General features: G+C 36.2%; 1 protein-coding gene across 4 annotated transcripts in view; it reads left to right on the top strand.

Moving 5' to 3' along the window:
- Nucleotides 1-341: 341 nt before the first annotated feature.
- The window catches only part of ORC5 (origin recognition complex subunit 5), a 65537-nt gene continuing 43251 nt past the window's right edge, over nucleotides 342-22627 (top strand). The window contains exons 1-12 of one of the 4 annotated variants that reach the window (XM_030451182.1): nucleotides 342-427; nucleotides 3134-3288; nucleotides 4826-4918; nucleotides 6881-7078; nucleotides 10624-10698; nucleotides 11899-12010; nucleotides 12368-12498; nucleotides 14538-14586; nucleotides 15116-15206; nucleotides 17238-17290; nucleotides 19426-19538; nucleotides 22218-22265. In XM_030451182.1, coding sequence (XP_030307042.1) covers nucleotides 3178-3288; nucleotides 4826-4918; nucleotides 6881-7078; nucleotides 10624-10698; nucleotides 11899-12010; nucleotides 12368-12498; nucleotides 14538-14586; nucleotides 15116-15206; nucleotides 17238-17290; nucleotides 19426-19538; nucleotides 22218-22265 — 1074 coding nt within the window. In that variant the 5' untranslated portion in view covers nucleotides 342-427; nucleotides 3134-3177. Of the gene's footprint in view, nucleotides 428-489; nucleotides 581-3103; nucleotides 3289-4825; nucleotides 4919-6880; nucleotides 7079-10623; nucleotides 10699-11898; nucleotides 12011-12367; nucleotides 12499-14537; nucleotides 14587-15115; nucleotides 15207-17237; nucleotides 17291-19425; nucleotides 19539-22217; nucleotides 22266-22627 lie in introns of those variants that run through there. The other 3 variants (XM_030451187.1, XM_030451192.1, XM_030451199.1) reach the window with 3 other exon arrangements.

Here is a 22627-nt window from a genome sequence, read left to right as displayed (position 1 = left end):
GTCCCTGCCCATGCTGGGGGTTGATGATCATGGTAGATGATCTCTAACGTCCCTTCCAACCCAAACGAGTCTAATGATTCTATGTTAATGGAACTAAACTCCTCTCCCTGGTTCCTCTCCAAGGTTCCAAAGACACCCACGAGCTACACAGCGCTCTCCCGGAGCGGTAAGACACCACACCGCCCCTGGGACTTGTCACCCGCCCTCCCCCAGGCCACAGGACGGTCCAACACCTCCCCTCAGAACCGCGCCGCCCTTCCCGCCGCTCCCGGGCACAGACCCGGGCACAGCCTCAAGCGGCAACGGCGCCTGCGCGCGCGCTCTGCACCTGCGCACCGAGCGGGGAGGCGGTGCCGCTGTCCCTGTGCGCATGCGCCGGAGCCGGCGCGGGAGGCGTTGTGCAGACAGGGATGGTGAGGGACCCGCGGTGAGCAGCGGAGTGGGTGGAGGGAATGATTCGATTTGGCTCGGTTCGGCTCGGTTCGGCCCGGCCCGGCGAGCGGAGCAACCGGTTTCACGCGCTTGGGGACCTGCTCCTTCCGCGTTCCGGTTAGGGAGCGGTGCGGGGCCGCGTGCGTGGGTGAGGGAGCCGGGGTCCGGGGTGTCAGGGTCCGAGCCGGCCCCGGGGCTGCACGGGCGCGGGGCTGAGGGAAGCCTTGGCTGGGCGTCGCGGAGCGCGTCCGCGCTGGGGAGGCCGGGGGTGGTGACCCCCCTCAGCCAGGGCACGCGTGTGCCACAAGGAGCCTGAGGGGAAGCAGAACTCTGGGAGTCCCTTCAGTTCTGTCAACTTTCGTTATAAAGTGTAAAAGCATTTTAGGAGCAGTGAATTGGGAGAGGATGTCTAATAATAAAATTCAGCCATGAACTTGTGCTTTTGGCACCTTTACCTGGACTCAGCTGGAAGTGCTTTTGTCCCCTCTCATGGGCTGGAGTCACACGTGCAACCTTCGGCTGCCGGGATCATCCCGAGTTCGAGCTTGCCATTTAATCTAAAGTAAATGTTTCGTGAACATCTTCTCTAAACATTCTTTCTCTTGTGAACTCAGGGATGGGATCCCACTGAAGATTAAGATGCCATGTAGTCAATAGAGATGTAGATTTTTCATCCAATGGCCTCAGGGTATTTAGTGTAAGTTTGAAACAGGGTTGGCAGGTAGGATGTGATCCACCTGTAATTCATCCTTTTCTGAAGTGCAGTCGGGCAGCAGTGTGGAGAAGCTGAAATACCTTTATGGCTTAAGATGCGTTTAGGACACTTAATCAAGCTTTGTTCTCATGTAGTCAGTGGAGCAAAAAAGCTGTTACTTTTCTGAAATCCATATAAACATTACAGCCTTATCTAAAACTCCCACCTTGCCTCTGCTCTGCAGGCTAATGTCTTAAGTTTTTTTTCTTTCCATCCTTGTTCGTTTTTTTCTAGCTCATTTTTAAAGAGCAGCCTTAAGCTGTTAAAGTTTTTATATTGTCATTCCATTTTTAATAGATATCTGAATAGATACAGTGGGCAGACCTGTTACAAACTGATCTTACTGATCTGTTAAAGTGGGCTAAGGCTATTTGTGTGCCTTTCTGTATGGGAAATAATTTGCTTGATTATGTGGGTTTTTTTCATGGCTGCTTTCCTTCATTTGTCATACTTACTGTGTGATGGACTTGCTTATTTTCCAAGTTGCTTCAAATTTATGGTTTCTTGAAATCTAACTGTAGGCCTTACTAGTTATGATGTGGTTACTTAACAAGTATGTGTAATTAGTAATGCTGAATTTCATTACAGTCATTATTTCTGTTATTGGTGTTACCCTTTTTTTCTTGTTAATTCAATTTACTTCGCTACTGATGATTATACAGTCCCAGATTCTACCGCAGAAAACATTGAAGATAAGAAAAAAATAAAAATCTTTCCTCAAAATATTTGTGGAAATACTTAATAGAGATTGCTTCCCTATAAGACTATTGTATTTCCATAAATATATTTTTGCCTGTAAACGTCCTTGTAGGCCAGTAGTTCCCCTGTCAGTGCAGGCCAATACTGCTTTTTTTCTTCAGTTTATTTTCCATTTCCCATGCTATTTTTTATCTCCTTCCGCTAACCTAATCTTTTCTCATGTGGCATTGTACTTATGCCCAGCCTAACATATTTGGTTATAAATACTTATATTTAAATATGTTTGGAGTGCTTTGTTTATTATCTTTGTCTTGATAGCTTACAGATACTCCTAACAACTGATGAGATATCTGTATTGTGATATCTAAATTTCCAAACTCCCTTTTTGTGTGTCAGGTTGTGCTACATTTGACGAAGTCAGAATCCAGCTCTTATGTTTACTGCAGGTCTCTCTCTGCAGATTGTCCTTATCACTACAGGCAATGTACTATCTTTCCAGAAGTTTTAGAAGCTGTAGACAAAGTAGTGCCCTTGAAGAGTTTTTTCATGTTCAGTCACTAAAATCCAGCCTTCCCAATGACTGGAAAATCAAGACCCTCAGTCCTCCTTGACTAGCCCTTATGTAAAAGGTAGACTCTAATTATATCACAGCTTTATCTAACTGATTTGGGCCTTGCTATTTCTAAGCAGTATTTTCAGTTTATACCATCAGATGGGTTCTGTTCATATGCTTCTGCTGCTTTCAAGCTGGAGTAATGCATTGCTGTTAACATGTGAGGAAAGCTATTATTTTGTCACACTCATCTTTCCTTAAGCCCTACCACTTCTCTGTCACTTCTGAATCTAGTTTATTGGCTGTCCAGTGAGGTGGTGATCTGTGACTAATTTACTTTCCTCAGTTTATTTCCTTGCTTCATTTAAAGGTTATAAAGACAAAACTGGATCGGTATTTCTCCTATCTGTGACAATTCTTTGCTATGTTGTTCCACTCATTTTCTGTATGCTTTACCCACTTTATTTTAATTTTTCGATTCTGTCTGGTGTGAAAATGTCTGTATAATGCCTTACATAGTAAATTTTGATTTTTATGAAGTCTCAAGTGTCATAATTAAACTGTTATTCAGAGCTCAAATGTCTGTTTAGATTTTACATTAATTCTTGTTCATTTTCCTCCTTTGTGTGTATATGAACTGATAGTTAAAACAGTTTATTTTCCAGATCACTTAATTTCTTGTCTCTGCACCTCAGATGTGATGTGGATATTTAGGTGACTTAACTACAGGAACATCAAAATGCCTAATATTGAATATCCAGCGTACCCAGCAGATACACTGCTCCAGTTGGAAAGCTTGGTGCCTTGTCGAGAATCCCAAGTGTCCACGTTGCTGTCAATATTTGGCGAGGTAGTTTTTTTTATTTTGAGTGTTTGAATTGAACAAATATGTTCTCCTGTCACAGAGAGCAGTGTAGAAATTTAAGGGCATTTTTGGGATGTCATTATGAACATACTTTGGTTGTTGCTTTGGGGTTTTTGTTTTTGGTTTTTTTTTTGTTGGTTGGATGGTTTTGTTACACATCTTGAACTTTAGTGTTCAGAACATAGATTCTAGGAAGTTTGAAGGTTGAAAGATGTTTTGCAACTGGAAGGGCCCAGACAAACTTGACAGCTGTTTTAGTGCTTTTCTGTCTCAGAAGCCTGATTTCTCCATGACCGTTCTGTCTTTGCCAGTTAGTACCAGGAAGTAAGTCTGTCTTATTCCCTGGTCTAGATTTCTGGGAATTTTTTTTTTCAGTACCAGTGTAGAAATTTTGCTTTGTATTGACCTGTTAATCTAATATCTATGTGCCCGAATTCCAAGTACATGAAGTTGGTCTGATTCTTAGTAGTTTTGTTGCTGGCCATAAGATCTGGAAATCACTGGAGTATTAATGGGTTCTGTTACTGCTTGGCAAAGTTGTGAAAAAGGTGATGGAGTTTTTTTATCTGCAAACTTAAAAAGCAATTGATATATCCATTTACATTCAGCTAAAAAAATCAAAACTAATATCTGTTTCTGATTCTGCCTTTAATTATTGAGAATAAATACATCGACATACAACATTTAAGTTATGTGTAATTATTACAAGCATGTTGTCCACAACTCTAAAAAAAATACTTATATTCTTGTTAAATATGCTTGTTAGCCTATACACATGTATTGCACAAGAGTGCTTTGGTTTTCTTAAAGAGTTTGTCAAATTTATATTTGGATTTTTAAGTCAGTTTACAGGATTCTTAGAAATAAGGAAAACAAGAATAAATGCCTGTTCAGAATGAAATAAAAAGCTCAAGTTAATTATTTTTCTTGCATCTTAAAAAAAACAAATCCATGAAATATATACAGCATCAACTAACATTAAATAAATAGAAGTATTCTGTCAAATACTGCCTTGTGAGAGAAGAGCAAAACTTCACTATCTCTTCCTCCGAACCATTTGATTCTCTTCTGTTTCTTTTTCTACTGATGGAAATAAAAGCAGTTGGTATTGTTCTCAGAAATTAGGAAAATGGAAAGCTTGCAATTTTGCCAAAATTTCATTTCAGGTAATTAATTAATTTGAGCCCACTGCTTTTCTCTCTTATGGGGCATTTTTAATTTGTTTTTGGTTGCGATGGTTTAGGGGTTTTTTTTCATAGCAGTTTCATGCATAGCTTTATGTGATACTCAATGCTTGGGACTTGTCCTTCTAGCATTTCAGCAAAGATGAAACATAAAGCTTGATTGCATTGATTCCATAATATTGGCATATTTCATATTTAATGCTTCAATTTAAAAGTTGACATTTCTTTTGGAGAGGAGCTTAATCAATAAAACTTTGATCTGTTAAATGAAACCCAAGAAGAATTGAAATAGCAACCGTTTTGTGGTTTTGTTGTTTTGTTTTTTTTTTTCCCCAAAGCGCCATCAGTTTAGTTTTCCATCCATCTTTATCTATGGACATACATCTAGTGGAAAGACCTATGTGATGCAGACTCTTCTAAACACCTTAAAGGTAAGAGTATTCAGAATGGACATTGAATTTAAAATGTATTTCTAATAGATGATCTCTCAAACTAGTTTCTAGTTCCTCAACATGATTAGTTTCCTCCACCATTTCTGCCTTCTTGATTCTTTCTTACTTACTGTGGGACAAACGCATCATTTTTTTCACTAGTGCACTAGGAACTTTGTCAGAAATGGATTTATTTCAGTTGCAAAGACTGCAGTCAGAGAAATCTACTTTTTAAACATCATGTGAGAATCTGAACTACCTAGAAGCAGAAGGGTCATTGTGGCTGAATGCCTGTTTCTTATAAAAATTGTTTTTTGAAGAATGATGTAGAGTTAAGTGCATTTTAGTCCCACTCTGGTTAGTGCTGGCAGAAGATTTCTAATTACTAGGGTCTTGAAAATTTTGTAGCCTTTCTTTTCCTTCTAGCAAATGTGTATATTCTTGCTAGTTTTATTTCTTCTTCTAATTTTTCCCAAAACAGGTATTAAAGTCCTCCTAAGCTAAAGGGTGCTGTCACAGAAGTTTCCATCTAAACCTGTTGGTGCCTGTGCTTTTGTCAGTCACATACTTTTAAATCCAGTACCAGGTGCCTACTTCATACATAAATCATAGGCTTCCACTTTGTTCTGATGGCCTTGATACTTAAGACTTTTCTAGACAGCATTTATCACCTATCTGCAGGAATGTTTTTTATGCAAAACAAACTGAACTTGTGTCTTTCATTAAAATTCGCTACCCACTTAGGAAATATCCAAAGATGCAGACAGACTATGGAAAGGAATAGGTTTTCACCAGCAACTCTCTACAGAACTTCCAGTTGCCAAGTGAAGCTGTCTCCTACATAGCATGGTGTTGTGGAGCACATCTGAGGCACTTAGCTTTCATTCTGCCATAGAGGTGCAGCACTTTGAATAGGTGCTTTTGGACATGTAGCCCCTTTGTTTTAATAGTGTTCAAACTCATAAGAAAGCTTTTTATTACTTTGAGTGGATTGCCAGCATATAACCACACTTTCCCACATCTGGTGAATCATATGCCATGTATTGTATCTTAAGTAGAAAGACTGGAATGAAGTACTTAAATTTTCTTGCTGTTCTACCTACACACCTTCCTGTCAGAAGTATCCCAATGACTAATGTTTTCTAGAGGCTTTAAAGTTTAGTGTAAAAATAAGCATTTGCCTTTCCAGTGAATATGGAACTGTGCAAATGCTCTGTTTCTTAGAGTTGCAAGAAATTTGTGTTTTTTGCCTTATGGGGCTAGAATGCTGGTACTATTTTGTAGCCTATAGTGTCATTTATTTACAAGTGACCATAACTTTTCAGTATTTCTAAATTGGAACCTTGAAGTATATTATGGATTGTCATAATATATATCTCGTACTCTTGTGTTTTTTTCAAATTCTCTTTGCTCTGGAAAGATCTTTTTTTCTAAAAATGTTGTCCAGAAGGAGGCTGATTACACATGGATGATGTGGAAGCTTACACTTTTTCATTTGTGCATAGAGAATGCCAAAAACATTTGGAGTAATTCTGAGGAGTGAACTCCTCAATTATTTTCTTTGCAGTGTAAGTCTGAGAAGTTCATGTTATCTAGACACTCTAGTTAGTAATGGGCTATTTTATGGTACCGTAATGGGTGATGATTGTCCAACTTTAGTTCAATTAAATGCTATTAGTTTTCTCATGTATTGCTCACAGTTTTTAAATGTAGTTAGAAGATAAAATGTGTTTAATTAAAAAAAAAAAAATTAGAAGAGAATTAGAATGTAATTTCACTGTGTGAGTATAGTATTATGAGTAGGTACATAAGTGGTAGTTCTTTTTTTGGCAAGGTTTTTTGGTGAATGCTGTTGCCAAGGGATGGTGTCTTTCATTGTCTCATCTGGAAAAGAAAACTGATTCCGGAGTATTTACACTGAGAAAGCTGAATAAAGTTGTGGTTTTTTGTTATCCTCTTCAGCTTCCTCATGTGTTTGTGAACTGTGTGGAACACTTTACTTCTCGACTTCTTTTAGAAGAAATTCTCATCCAGTTGCAGAAGTGCTCTGCTGAGACAGAGCAGACTTCTCATGTGTCTTGTGATAACTTCAATGACTTTGTTCGTTTCTTTAAACAATCTGTGGCGAATAAAGAGCTTCAAGATCAAACATTATACATTGTAAGTATTTTCGTTTTAATATTCCAGTTCTGTTTCACTTAACAGGGGGTGAGTAATTCTCAGTAACTGATATGTGAAATGTGTGCACTAAAGAGCAGTTATCATAATATTGGACCTAATTCATAATCTGTTGATACTGATTAGATTCATTTGGTTTACTGGCTTTAGATGAGGTTGTTTATTTTTAGTCATTTTAGAACATTTTACACAAGAACTTTATAGCATAACTAATGAACATAAATTATATAGCATAGTTAAATTAAGTATGTAATAATGTATTCAAAATATAGAGAGCCTGTATTTGTTTTATAATCAGGAAGTCATGCTTACCTGTTTTCTTGTGATGATGGCTTCACAAATAAAAAGCAACAGTGGAAAGTAGGACAGGAGTGGATCACAGAGCACACAAATTATAAGAATTGGTTGGCTAGAATAGGTTCAAGTTATATTAAGGAACTGAAGTGCATTATTTCCTCCGTAACAGTGCTGCTGAGATCTTATGTCTTCAGCTTCACGTGTAGCCCTCAGAGCTCAGACACATTTTTTAAGTAATAGAGATTAAAAAAAAATACAGCAGTGAAAAAAATTGATGAAATACTCAAGTGGAATAAACAGGCAGACCACAGATAAATAATCAGAATTTAGAGCACAGAAATTATTTAATCAACAGAGTACTAGAATGTTAGGGTTTGTTTTTTCCCTGTTAGAATCTCAACTATGTAGTCAAAATTTGCAGACATCTGTAATACCATTTATCTCTCTCATCAAGAGGTGCACAGAGAATACATACAAGACGTACAGGAGATCTGTAGAGAGTACGTAGACTCCTCAGAACCATATTTTTTTCTAGCTCTCCTTTGAATAAAATCTATTTTCTTTTTTTAAATATACAAACACCATAGTGTTGATGATGTGTAACTGTATATATACATCATGGATCTACCAAATACTTGGACTGAAATTCCAACCCAGCAGTAGGAATTAAGAGTTTGTCAAAAGAGGTGAAATTGATTACTTAAGAAAACATGGATGTGGTTCAAGACTGAAAGCTTAATGACCCTGGGTAATTACTCTGCATGTTTCTCACAGCAGTCAGTGGGAGAGCAGCTTTGTTTTTTTGCAAACAAGAAGTTCAGAATTATTCTGATCATTCTTCATTCTGTTCCATAGTTAAACAAATTTTATTACCATTTAAAAATACTAAAGTAATGAGTTAAATAGCTTCATATTATGCTGGAAATGTCATTGTTTCATAGTTTCCTGCAGCCCATGAAGATGTTAAATTTGACTTGCTTTTAAAAAATTGAATGAAGAAACAAATTGCATCAGCACTCAAAATGGAGAAATGATACAAATGCTATTGGCATATCTCAGCAATTCCATAAGAACAAAATCTAGCACTAAAATAACCTTTAGGGAATTTCACAAAATAATTATGTAGTAAAATTTTACTTTCAGATTAGTACTTGAATTAAAAAACTTCTGCTTTAGTAAACAGTCCTTCAAATGTTATGTGAAAACTAGTATCACTTGGGAAGTTAAAAAATTCTTGAATGTGGGTTATAGAAACCAAACCATTAAATACCTAGAAAGATTCAATTGTATCACTAATAGTTGCTGAATCAGAAGAATTAAGCATTATATTAGTATTTCACTATTGCTCTGCATGAGAACAGACAGGAGTGGGGATACAAATCAATTTATTTGTATTAACCTGTGTCATCTGAATTTATTGTAGAGTGGTTTAAATTGAGACTGATGGAAGACGTGAGTGCTGGGAACATAAACTGGCAATGCTAATTTATTCTGTTTCATTACCTTTGTAAATAATGTAATATTTCAGCCCGATTAACTCAGCAAATTAAGATAAATGTTTACTTTCAAGCAAAAGATTCTAAATCTTTCTCTTAACCCAAGCATGGGTGCTGAATGCTTCTGAATATTTGTGAAAAATTAATTAATTCATTCTAAGTACCTGAAAAACTGGAACAGATACAACTTGTAGACATTAATGTATTGGTACTACCTAGTAGTTTACAGAAGTAACAAGCTACTGTTCCTAATGTAAATCAGCAGACAGTTCTAAAATTTATAGTTTTGGTTTTTTTCTTTTAAGAAATGGTGAAAGGTGCAATCTATATTAACACTAAAGAAGAAGGCATGGATTTTTAGGCCTGTGGGTAGGCTGTTTCTGTAAACCACTTGACATAGCCCACAAGGGTCGCAGGATGTTTGCTAGCAGGAGCTCTGGTTTGTTTCACACTTAATTAAAAAGTAAAATCAACTTTGGTCAGGACCTTAAAGCTTGATGTTTGGAAGTTGCATGTCTGTAGGTCCAATAAGCAGTATTTTATTAGTAAAAATGTGTACTCTCTATTTGGTCAACAATGTAAAGCAGTCTACATCCCCAAAGTTGTTTATTATAAGAACCAAATTCAGATGTCATTATAAAATCATATTGTAGTTCTAAATAAATTCCCAAGAAGAGTGAGCTATTATTGCAGAGATGCTGCTCTTCCAGGCTTTTTTTTTCTCTGTCTGGTGGGATTTTGAAATACTGTTTCATAAAATGTTTCTTGGTTATCCACATAAAATTCTTTTTCTTACTGTAGCCAACAGAAATGATAGATGTCTTAATATTTTGGTGTGGGTAGAAAAAGTAAAAGGAGGGGAAAGTATAGTTTTCTGTGGACCTATAATTTCTCTTTCAACAGCAGCAATTCAAAAGAAGTAACAAACTTCAGAATTTAGATTCATTTGTGAGTAGTATATAAAATACAAAGGAAATATGTTTCTATCATCTTTTTTTCATTCCTGTCAAGATAGTAAGTGTCCTGGGAATAGAATATTTCTTTCCAAAGGATAGTCATGCATATTTTTATGCTCTTTTTTAACTCTGGGCTCCCAAATATGTTAGTTATCTAGTGTTTTCTGTTTAAGATGTACCTATGCTGCATGTTTGTGCTGTGCCAGGTTTGCATACAGTACAGCCCTGTGGGTTTCTTGGCTGCAAACTATGGCAAGAGAAGTTCATCTCAAAATCCAGTAGTGTAAATTCCAGATGATAGCTTTTTTTTTTTTTTAATATCAGCTCTTACTTGCTTCTGGAAAATAATTTCGCAGTCAGAAAAAATAGCTGAGCATGTTGATATTTAGTGCTGCAAGCTATGCATTATTTTTAAATTGAGAGAATTTTGGACAAAAAGTAAGGTTTCAGAGGTTGGTAATAATATCATGGCTTTGTCAGTGACATTCTGGACTGGTATGCTTATGTTTTAATTTGTACTGCTGCAAGGTGTGAGAATGTGTTTTCCTGGGGATGGCATCTTTTTTTAGATAGCAGCTTCCTGGGCTTTCTGGAAGAACTCCTGAAGCAGTAATTGCTCCAGTGGTGCTCGTTTGAGGGATCTTGGTACTTCAGTGCTTTCTGGTTTCTAGGAGCCATTGGTGAAATGAGTTTCTGGGAGCTAAGAATTAACTTTTAAGTCCATGTGAGAATGGAGGTTGACATGATTTGTATAGTAAGATAATTGTTTTGTTAAAAGGTACTGGATAGAGCAGAACAGCTGAGGGAAATGGAAGCAAACATCCTGCCAGCATTTCTTAGGCTTCAAGAGTTGGTAAGTGTCTGGAAAAAGAGTGGGTTGTACGATGCTTGATTTCTGTGAGGATTATGGTGGGATGTATATAAGTTTTTCAAATTGGAAGGTTAACAGAACTGAAAATGCCTTAGTACTTTTTCAGCTAAAGTACTAGGAAATCTGGGAGGGCAGCCCAGCTCAGAGAAATCTACAGAAAGATGCTCTCTCATTAAAAGAAAGAAAAGTTACATAAAAATAGAGAAAAAACAGTAAAGAGTAAGGGTGGGTGCAACTTTGGCAAAAAGTAGGATGAGTAAATAAAAGAATATTCTCCCTGTATCTAAAGGAGGGAGACTGGCATTTAAACTTTTCTTTCAAGTCATATTTTCTTTCAGCTCATATTAAGCACTGTCAATTCAATCAGGTTACTTCTTTTTGTTTCTGGAGGTGTCTCAATAGTTTTGAAATGCCTCTCTTGAAGAACTGTATTTAAAAGCATCTTTCATTATGCAGAAGTTTAGAATGCAAAGACATTGCACAAACCTTGGAAAGAGGAAGAATGGAGCCTCTTCACAGATAGCTCCATATTAAAAAGCAGATATATAGATGGGTGGCTAAAGTAAGTTATATTATTTTTAATATGAATTGTTTAGTTACCTGTTGACCAAAACATCACACTCAAGGCAAGTACATTGTCAGTAAAAACTTAGTTAAAAAGTACTTTGACTGTGTACAACCACTGTTGGTTAACAGCTGATACACAGTTAATACTATATTTTTGTTTGTTTTTAAAGACTAGCTTACCTTTTATATTGAAAGTACCATGCTTTCAGGAAGCTGGTTTCGAAAGCACTGAACTTTCTTTCACTTTTTAACTGTTCCTGCTTGTTCTGAAAGTCTGAGTATAATTACCAAAGTAAAATGGTGTCTTAATTTTGGCAGTAAGGGATGGAATCTACTTGGTACTGTCCCATACCAGAGCTCTATTACCCCACAAAGCTTACAGGTCAGTGAAATGGCAAAGACAGCAGAGAAATCTCGTGTAATTTGGAAAAGCTGCAAGCGTGTGAGCTTCTTGATTAGGCCAGCTGAACCTTTCTTTCTATGTTAGTAATTTGTATTAAACTGTAAATTTTATGATATTTGTGGAACAGAAAACTCACAATAATAATTTCTCTTGTTATTGTAACACAGAAGGTTTTTTTGCTGCTTTTAAACATTTTTTTCTTGCCCGTGTAGACTGACAGAAATGTGACAGTTGTCTTGCTCAGTGAAATAGTATGGGAACTGTTCCGTCCAAATGCTGGATGCTTTGAGCCGTTCACCTTATATTTTCCTGACTACAGCATAGGTAAACTAACTCTTTAATCTGCTTTTTGGAGATTGAATAATGGCTTTGTTAAAGAAGTTCCAAATGTTTTTTCAATGTTTATCAGTATTTCTTTTACAGAATCCAGAATATGTAATAGCTACTGGAATGTAGAAGTCTGTATTCGTACAACCTCTAAAAACCGCATCTTTTTTTCCACTTGCCAAAACATATCAAACTAAATTTTTATTTCTGTTATATTTATTCGTTCTTTTAATCAGTGTAGTCTTGGTGAATTTGGAGTGGTTTAATAATGATTTTAGTTTGTTTTTCTACTTAACTTGTAGTCAGTTTATTAAGGTAGCTTTAAATCACCAAAACTTAATTACATTTAAACAGGACACCTGCAGAAGATCTTGTCTCAGAATCATCCTTCAGAATACTCTGGGGACTTCTATGCTGCATATATCAATATCTTGCTTGGTGTCTTCTACATGGTCTGTAGGGACCTGAAAGAACTTCAGCATCTGGTGAGATGAGCTCCTTTAGAGTTACTGTTTTGTTTGGGGGTCTTTTTTGCCAAATAAGCTCTGAAAGTCTAGATTTATTGATGAATATGGAGGAGAGAAACAAAGGGTCATGGAATGGTTTGGGTTGGAAGGGACTTTTAAAGGCCATCTAGTCCAACCCCCCACTGCAGTGAGCAGGGACATCTTCAACTAGATCAGGTTGCTCAGAGCCCCATCCAACCTGACCTTGAATGTTTCCAGGGATGGGGCATCTACCCCCTCTCTGTGCGACCTGTGCCAGTGTTTTACCACCCTCATCGTAAACAATTTCTTCCTTACATCTAGACTGAATCCACCCTCTTAAGAATGTGTTAGCTCAAAAAGGGACAACTCCATCCCAGACTTGCTTTTATTGTTTTCATTTCAGTCAGAGGAAGGAATAGTTACAGTTTTACTCCTTCAAGCAGTTGTTGGTGCTTCAAGTTCTTTTTACATGTGATTATGTGGCTTTGCCTAAATTATTTAAGAGTGTCAAATTTTCAATTCATTTGCCTTCTACAGAGGATTTTAATGTAACTGAGCTGATGCAAGAGAGGTCTGTTGCCTAGTCTTACAGAAAGATAGCCTGTGAGTTGGCCTGGAGAAGATAGGACTGACAGAAGTGTTTCCATTGCTTTTCTTTTGGAATTAAGGTTAAAAAAAAATAAATCAAAGTTCCTGCAATTTAGTTTTGCCTAAGGGAACAAAAATACTTTGAAGATACTTGGAAAAAGAATTGTAGCCATCTATCAATTGAAGAATGTAATAGCAAACAAACTAACAAGAAAAAGAAAAATTACTTCAAGGTAACCGTTTGCAAAAGAAAAACTGAATAGCATAAACAGTTATTAGCTCATAAGATTATTATTTAGTAATTATACTGTGTGCAAGGAAATTTTACAAGTTTGATGTTACCAGTGGCAATGGCCAGTGAGCAAATCAGTGCTAGTAAGATGATCTAAATGCTCTGCTTGCATTTCCATCAGGAAAATGTAGCTCAACTTCAGCTGAACTTACCTGTTAACTGTACAAGTTTTATATTTCAATGAGATTTCTGACATCTGATGGAGATACAAATAGAAACTGTTACATCTAGACATGTACTGAAGGTACATGTACATGAATAATTTGATTAGCTTTTAGATGCACTGTTTGTGTGTGCGGGTGAAATAGCAACCTTATGAGAAGATACACATAAATGGACCCTAAACTTTTACTGTGCTTGACAAGTCTCTTCTGTAGAAGGTAGTGACAGGCACATACAACTGTTTGTAGGCTTCTTAACAATTCCATAGTGTCTAACATAGACTCTAAAAATGTGTTATTATGCATGATTATTAACTATACATTCTTGAATTAGATGCATATGTGGAAGGTATTTTATTGAGTTCTGTATACTAGTGCAGAGATTTAATAAGGTTCAGCAGCAGAATGAAATGTGGGGATTGTTATTTCACAAAATTGTGTGATATTGATTTGATCATTTTATAAAAAAAAGCTAGAGTACAACCTTGCCAAAAAGTAGCTCAATTTTACCTAAGGCAAGTGGAGTTTGATTGCATATGGAATGCGTTAGAATTTTTAGTTTTTAAAATAATTTCTGCTTATGTGTGTGGCTTTTGTCTTTAAGTATGTGTGGCCTACTTTTGAACTTGGTGAACTGCTCCTAAAATGAAGCTTTATCTGAAAATGAGGGGAGTAAAGAAGTTGATGAAGACATTTTTTTTGTATTTTAAATATTTAATTACTATGTAATTAAAAAAAATGCAACCTCTGATTAGAGTAAACAGATTTTGCTGAGCTCAAAACCAAATAATGTGATAGATTTCTTTTGTTGCTATTTTAATTTCCAGAAGTGTTGAGACATTTTACAGTAAAATGTTTGGAAACAAGCAGCATAATTCTCGACTGAAAAATAATTCATTGGTTTTGCAAAATAATGAATTACATTGCTTGTTATATTTTCTAGCTATATCAAATATATTGCTTCTTTAATGTGTTATACTTTCTGCTTTCTGTAGGCAATGCTCAATTTTTCTAAATACTGTGAACCAGTAGTCAGAGGAGAAGGTAAGCATCTGTATTTAACTTGAGCAGGTGTATGAAAGGGCAGGTACCCTCCTGTTTTGTGGGAGACTTTGCTTTGATCCTTGTTGTATTATGATGATTTCTTTGATCATGAGAGCATTTTTATTCCAGTTGCCCCCAGTAGGCAGCATTTGCAGAGAAGGAGGTGGCATTTGGTGATGGTGTTTTATGGAAATGAGGTGGAAATAATATGAAAATTTGCTTCCCCTCTATGTTTTTCTCCACACTAAACCACCAGGACTTCTGTCTGTCAAGGCCAAGAACAGAAAATGAGAGCCAAGGTCTGGCCAACTGTCCCAGAGTATCTCAGAATAAAGCACAGAAAATGGTCTTGGCTGGCAGCCTCAGCTTGCAAATGGATGTGCATCATACTAAGACAGCATTTCAGAGTTAAGGTGTTAGACTTGCAATGTCACATCTGTGACTGCTCAGGTCTAAGAGTTTGGGCTAAGAGTTTGAGTGTTCTGTAAGTCAAATGTTATTTAACAGTGTTTATTCTGGCTTGGTGCAGCAAATGAACGTGACACCCGCAAACTTTGGAAGAACATTGAGCCTCATTTGAAGAAGGCAATGCAGACTGTTTATCTCCGTGAAATATCTAGGTAATGTAGGGGGGAGGACTTTTATGTTTTGTTGATGGTGATTTTTTAACAGGCTTCCTCTCTAAATATTTAGTCTTTCAAATATATTTCATGTCTGGTGTTTGGTTTTTGCTAGATAGAATCTTTTTTCTTTAGCAGGGTTTGTTCTTGATACAATGTTAGAAATTGTATCTCAGGAAGAAATTTTGAAGTGAAACAGCATTTGTAGAATATAAAACGATTAATAAAGCAGGTTGTGTTCTCTTTTTCACTGGTGGTCATGCAGATAGATCAGTTTTCTCTCATGTAAGAAACTGCCGAGCATGGGAATCCAGAACCAGAATATTAAAGCAGCATTTAAAACACTTGTAAAGTAGACTTGGCAGATCCTCAGTGTACCAAGAATGCATGCCAACCTCAAAATGCTTAGGAGACATTACAGATTTTGAACATCTGTGTTCCTTAGCTTTGTTTAGAAGAGCTAGGTTTCTAAATTTAATGTGCCTTCTGACAACTAATTTTCTTGTCCAAAGGCAAAATTTTCCTTATATGAAATTACCATTTTCAACAGCATTAAAGGCCGAGGTTCAGCTTATGGGCTGAATTTCCTTTGGAGTGATTTTAGATTCATTTTTTTACTACTTAATTTGTCAGACTGCAAGAAAAATGATGGTGCTGCTAATGTTTAATGCTAATAATCAACTCAGGATTATGTCTTCTCCATCTTACAGGTGATTCTGATGTTACACCTTGGAAAGAGAGATACTGTTCTTTGATTTCTTTATCTTGATACAAATGTAATTATTTCTTTCTTTGGGTTTCATTGAAGCCATAGAGTATTCTGGTAACTGAACCTGGGTGTTTAGTAGAAGTCTTTGTTAAATATATGTACTTACCTGCTCTAATGACAGTGTAGCATAAGTTTATGATACAAAGCAGTTTATGAATTGTTTCCAAAGAACTAGATTTCCCTCTTTAGAGTTTTCTTTGATCATAAATTTGAGCTTTAGTGGGTTTGCTATTATAAATTTCAACTTTATGCATAACAATTCTGGAATTTTCCTCCATGTACTAGTAAAAACTTGAGGAATGAAAATAACTATCACTTTTTCTGGGCATAGAACTGTAACTACTCAGGGCTTTTGTTCAAGTTGTAAGTTACAACAATAGAACTTTGCTGTAGACTCTTGTACTACCTGAACTGAGATTAAAATGAAACTTTTTTTTTCCTACCTGTAAAATAGACTTTCGGATAAAAACTTTGCTTGTTGATAATTTTGTTAATCATTCATAATTTCCGTATTACATAAGCTCTCATTAAACTGCTTTCTTAAGTTGTATGGCTTATGTCTGATAAACGTGGTTCATGAAGATCTTAAAATAAACCAAAAAAGCAGTAGGGTTTTAAGAACCTGGTTTTTATCTCCTTGCAGTATACAAAATTATCTAAATTAATGACATTTCTAACAGTGTTGTTCCTTAAGGGGAGTACTGAAGTTAAATATTCGCTGTTGTTTAGGAAAACACTAAACTATTTGTAGATATTTCACTGACAATAAGTTTTATCTTGGTGTCTTCTAACTTTTTCAGTGAAGGATGTATATTGCTTTGTTTTTTTAGATATACTTCAAAACTGTGAAGTAGTCATTGTATTGTTTTCACTAGTGTTAACAGATATTGAAGGAAAAAAAATCAAAGCTATTGGTGATTTTACTTTTTTGTCCAACTCTGCGTTGCTCTTGAAGCTTAGAATTTTATTGGTACTTGCTTAGTGGTGCTAGTTAGATGGAAAGAAATCAATATTTTAAAATCAGCTTGTATTCACTTCTAATTTTTATATGTTAATATTACATAATTTTCTTCATTTTTTTCAAATGCATGTAGCCTGCACATTATTGAAGCTTAGATACAAGGTAATAAGACTGGGAGCTTTTAATTATCTGTATCCTAGCCTGTGGCATGAAATTAAAATATACATATACTAAAGAGGTATTTTTCTCTAAAAAGTAACAAATACTTCATCTTTCATTATTTGCATTATTTGTCTTTTAGCACACAGTGGAAGCGCTTGCAGCACGACGAGGGAGAACTTGGGCAGCTGAAAGGTATGGAATGCAGCAACTCTGTCAGAGGCACGTAATGTGAAGTGTGGACTTCTCAGTCTGACTTGGTTGTTGTTATATGAATACTTGTAGATGAAATTATATAGATTAGGCTACCTGTTAGCATTCACTTATAGTCAAGAGTAATCATGTTGTCTCATAGAATCATAGAATGATTTGGGGTGAAAGGGACCTTAAAAATTATCTGGGTCCCACCCCCTGCCTATGCAGGGACACCTTCTGTGTGACCATGTTGCTTAAAGCCCCAACCAGCCTGACCTTGAGCATTGCCAGGGATGAGGCATCCACAAGCTTCCTGGGCAACTTGTTCCAGTGTCTCACCACCCTCACAGGAAAGAATTTCTTCCTAATGTCTTGCCTAAATCCTATCCCCTTTCGCCTTAAAGCCATTACCCCTTCATCCTTGCCCCCAGCTTTGTTGTAGGACCCCCTTCAGGTACTGGGAGGCTGCTGTCAGTTCTCCCTGGGGCCTTCTCCAGCCTGAACACTCCAACTCTCTCAGGTGTCTTCAAGTTTTTGAGAATGTGTTCTGCAAATTAGTGTTTTTTCCCTTAGCATAAATCCTGGGAGTAATCTTTACTAAACTCCTTTGTGGGTAAAAACATATTTCTTTAAATCAGTGTTTCATATGAAAGAATGGATGAGGAATGGGCTGACCCCTGATGGTCAAACATCTGTGTGCCAACAGGCAAAATTCTCAGAGGGGGGAGAAGGGAATACTCATACCTGGTGTGTTGCATTGGATTAGTATATTCCTAAACAAAACAGCTGTCCTATGTCCTGATTTCATAGCAAAGAGAAGTGTCAGAATTGAAAGAATTCTATTTGTTTTTTTCATTGGAGGAGTAAATCTGTGTTGGTTCTATACTTAAGACAGGCTTGAAGGTTGAATCTCACTATATCTGCCATCCTTCATTCACAATTTAGGAGGGAATACTAAAACATTTTCATGCTGATGCTAGTTGGTCATGGTCATTTGACCGGTTTATAGTTTGAGAACACTTTTCCCATATTATTTATCATAAAAAATAATTTCTTCTTCAGATAGTTGCTAAAATAGCCTCTTATAATAATTGCAGTCATCAGACTGTTCCATGTATTTGCCTTATGATCGGTCATTTTTTGACATTGTTGACCAAGGGAGTTTTATTTGAATTACTCAAACTCCCTCCTTCTGTGCTGTTTACAAGCTGTCACCTAGGATGCTTCTCATCATACTGGATGCTCTGAATCTTGAACATGTTGAATTCTTTGATATTTATTTGCTGATGGTTGTGGATTAAAGCACAGGTACTTCATAGAACAAGAAACTGTTGAAGTGAAAACTATAAGCAAGGAGCGCCTTAGAGAGACCATTTAGCAGTCTCCTTAGTTAAACAACTGATGAAGTAAGGTGGTTTGATCATCCTATTCATATGCATAAGCTGTGTGAAAGGAACAACTACTGTGACGAGCAACAGAATGTAGAGGGGAAAAATACACAGTAAATGTAAAAAGAGAGAAGGAAAATAGACTCTAGTTCTTTCGTGTTTGAATATGTGAGACAAAACTTAATGAAGTACACATGTAGCAAGCTAGGTCAACTGGATCAAGTTTATAGAGTTTTGAAAACATTTTCTGTAGGAAATTAAAAAAAAGTGGCTTAAAATTGTGAGATGCTGAACTGCTTCTCAGAAGCACTGCTTCTTTCTCTGCCATGCCAGCACCATTCCTGGCTGAGCTGTCTGGTGCAGTCTGGAGCAGCCTGAAGGTTGGGTCTTGGGGAAAAGCTTTGCCACTGTATTTAAATACATCAATTTCTGGCAAACAGGGCAGATGAAATTTACCTTAAATGAAAGTAGTCTGGATTAAAAAAATTTTTTTTGTTCTTCAAATATAATTACTGAGATGGATCCATGAAGAGCTCAGAATATGAGTTTTGTTTGGCTTTGTGCCACTCCGTGGCCCAATCGGTCCTTCACCGATTTTGTATCTGTGACAGTAGGGTTGAGAAAGTAGCCATACTCATTTAGTTACTTCTACAGGAGAGGAGAAAAGAAGAATGCAAATGTATAATTTGAAGTTTGGATGTTCAGAGTGGGTTTTGGTGACTCATAAACTGTTTTTTTATTTTATAGGACTTTCAGCACATACACATGTGGAACTTCCTTATTACTCCAAATTTCTTCTAATAGCTGCTTACCTTGCCTCCTACAATCCTGTTAGGACAGATAAGAGGTTCTTTCTTAAGGTAATGAGGTTTTTTTATTACTGCTGCTTACTACTGAATTTCTGGTTGGTGTGAACAATTAAAAAAAACGAGAAGACAAATTTTTAAAAATACATGTGTTTTCCTCTTCCTTCTTAAAAAAAATAATTGTGGAAACACATTTTCATAAGTTACTGAAGTTTTCATGGATTGATATACTAGTGCAGTTTAAGTAAGGATTAAGTTTAAGGATTTTGTGCTTCTGCTATGGTCTCGGGGTGAGAGCTGTAGGCGTTTCACCATTCTATCCAGTCCTTTACTGAGAAGGGTGGAGGATTACTTTGTAAGTGCAGGTTTACAAGTTTGCTTTAAGAGCAACCTTTGTTCTTTTCACTTGGCCAAGTACAAGATCTCTTTGAGATCTGACTGCTGAAAAAGTGTCTTTTCAAAGATTTTTCTGTATCAGTCTTGAAACTCAAAAGAAAGAGGAAAGCTTACATGAGTCAAATCAATAAAGCATGTTACCAGAAAGTGCCACATCTTGTTTTGTGTTCACTGGACAGCATTCCCATTTTTTGTTTTTTCTCTCCTTTTTTAGTATCTCTGAAATTAGTTTCCACTCCTGTACATGAACTTGTAGTACAATATACATAAGCTCTTAAGGCTTTTGTAGCAGGGACTGTAAAGGCATTTTCAGTGATACTAAGTATTTTTCCCAAGGATTGGTGAAGCAGGAGAAGTTACCATTGTACAGGTATTATCAGATACCAGGTAGCTCTGCATCAGGTGATAAGGTGAATTTTAGAAATAGCTGCATCTCAAAGCCCCAAAAAATCAACACCTTTGGGGGGCTGTTGAAAGTTGAGTGTTTATTAGTCATGTGGACTGTGAAAATAAAACTTGTTTTCATGAGATTTGTAGTGAGATTCAGAATGTGTTACAGAAAAGTATCTTCTGAAGTGCTTTAACTAAAGACTGATAGATAGCAAAAGGGATGTGATCAAAAAAGTCATTGAGTTGCTAAGCTGCACTATTAGTATAGGTGCAAGGCTATACTGCGTCTAAAGATAAAGTCACAGTTTGTGGCAGTCTGGAATGCTAACAGCCTGCTAAGGCAATGAAGCAATAATTGGCAGTGCTGCTATTAATTATGTGAAAATTCAAGGGCTTTGTGCTTCATCAAGAGAAAAATATGATGTTGGTTTTGAAAGGTAGTCTATAAAACAACAATAAAAAACAATCTGTGGAATCTAAATTTTATCTTTTTAGTTGAAAACAAGATTAAATAGTAATTAAAAATTATCTCTGAATTGCATGTATTTCTTTGTGCTTGCACAGAAATAGGGCACCTGCTCACCTGCTCACTTTTGATATAGCTTAAATCCCAGCATAACCTTTAAAATGCATGAATACATTTTAATGTGTTCCATCACTAGCATGCTGTGTAACCTTAGGCTTGATCACTTTTCCCTCCAAAAAGTCTCTGTCATCACCATGATCTTTTTGAAAGCATGATAAAAAGATAACTCGCTCTTAAGTACATTTCATAAGTATTAATTAAATGAACTATTTTTTTTTTAGCCTGGCAAATCATTTTAAGAAACGTTAAAGCCCTGTCTAATACTATGCTTTTCAAAAGTCACTCAAAAAAAGCCACAACTACTGAGATTGTCTTGACATGGCTGAGTATTGAGGACCACAAATACTAACTACAAGAATGTAATATTATAATGGAAATAGAATTCTGTCATTTGAAATATTTTTTCCCTGATTTATTGAGCATGCTTACAAGTATACTAATTAATAGGGTCTATTTCAAGGCTGTAAAAACTCATCAGCTATTTTTAAAGAGTATGATAATTGTACCTCACCACTAATTTTGCTTCATTTAAGCATGTCATCCTTTGTATCTCTATCTTTTAATTATTTTTTTTGTTTACCCATTCATTTGTACCATCTTGTTTACTTTATTTATGCACTTGTCTTGTTTTCATATTGAGTTGACATCCAAGAATACTTGATTATTTTTGTTTGAACAGTCCTTCCTTTCTTATGACTGCTTTAAAGCTGTGCTTTTGTAAGTGATGTTCCTCCCTTCTCCTTTATATTTGTCATTTATCTTCTGCACCTTGAACTACCTTTGTATTGATTGATTTAATTCCTGGTTGTCATTCTACCAACTTGCAAACCATTAAAATTCAAAAGTGGAGCAAACAAAATGTGAAAATTCAGATGTCATGTATGTGTGGTACATTTTAAAAATGAAGTGGTCATCATTTAAGCTGTGGAAAAGAAATGAAACATCTCTCTTTTTCATTAGAGGTTGAGGGTAGGAGGGGGATGGTGGTATGAAATCATATTAAAAACAGTTTTTTACTGCCTCTTCTCATCAGTTGCTGATTAGATCAGAAAAAAACCTTAACGCTTGTCACTAAAAAATATTATTGAGTGATTTTTTTGGCTTTGCACCACTTGGGACACAATGAAGCAAGAACTAAGGCAAGTGTAGTTTCAGGGTTTCTAATAAGAATGTCTAGTAAACATCAGAGACAGTTACTGGAGGTGTTTGTAAAGAAGCAGACCCAGACTTGCATACTGCCATATGTAGCAAATGCCATATGTAGCATACAGTTCTTTATTGACCATTGTGATTCCTTCTTTGTTGTAGAAGGAGCATAAAATAACTTACATATAATATTTGATCTTGTCTGTTCTTTACAGCATCATGGGAAAATTAGAAAGACCAACTTCATGAAGAAACATGAAAAGGTGTGTGTTTTATCTTTTCTGATTTGAGTTTGCCAACAAATATTTTCTTTCTGCTGTACTGCTAGTTTTGTGTTGTTTTGCCTCATTGTTTATTGAAGAAACAGCAGAATTGCATCTATTGTGCTTATTGGTGTGTTTATTTTGTATGATACAAATGATACACACTTACCTTACAGTTAAATATCAAAGAAATACAAATTCCTCTCACAAAGCTGTATTTTGTGTGTAACAACGTGTACTTAAATAAAGCTTGTTAAAGGACATCATACATGGAGGAGTCAGATATTAGAATTTCTCTCAAAGATGTTGATGGGTGGTCAGTAGTTGTGAAAATCAACTCACTTCAATTTCCAGTGATTCAG

Source organism: Calypte anna, chromosome 1, assembly GCF_003957555.1.
Source record: "Calypte anna isolate BGI_N300 chromosome 1, bCalAnn1_v1.p, whole genome shotgun sequence".
Classification (NCBI taxonomy): domain Eukaryota; kingdom Metazoa; phylum Chordata; class Aves; order Apodiformes; family Trochilidae; genus Calypte; species Calypte anna.
The sequence above is the reverse complement of the archived record's forward strand: the minus strand, read 5'-3'. Positions and strand labels throughout refer to the sequence as shown.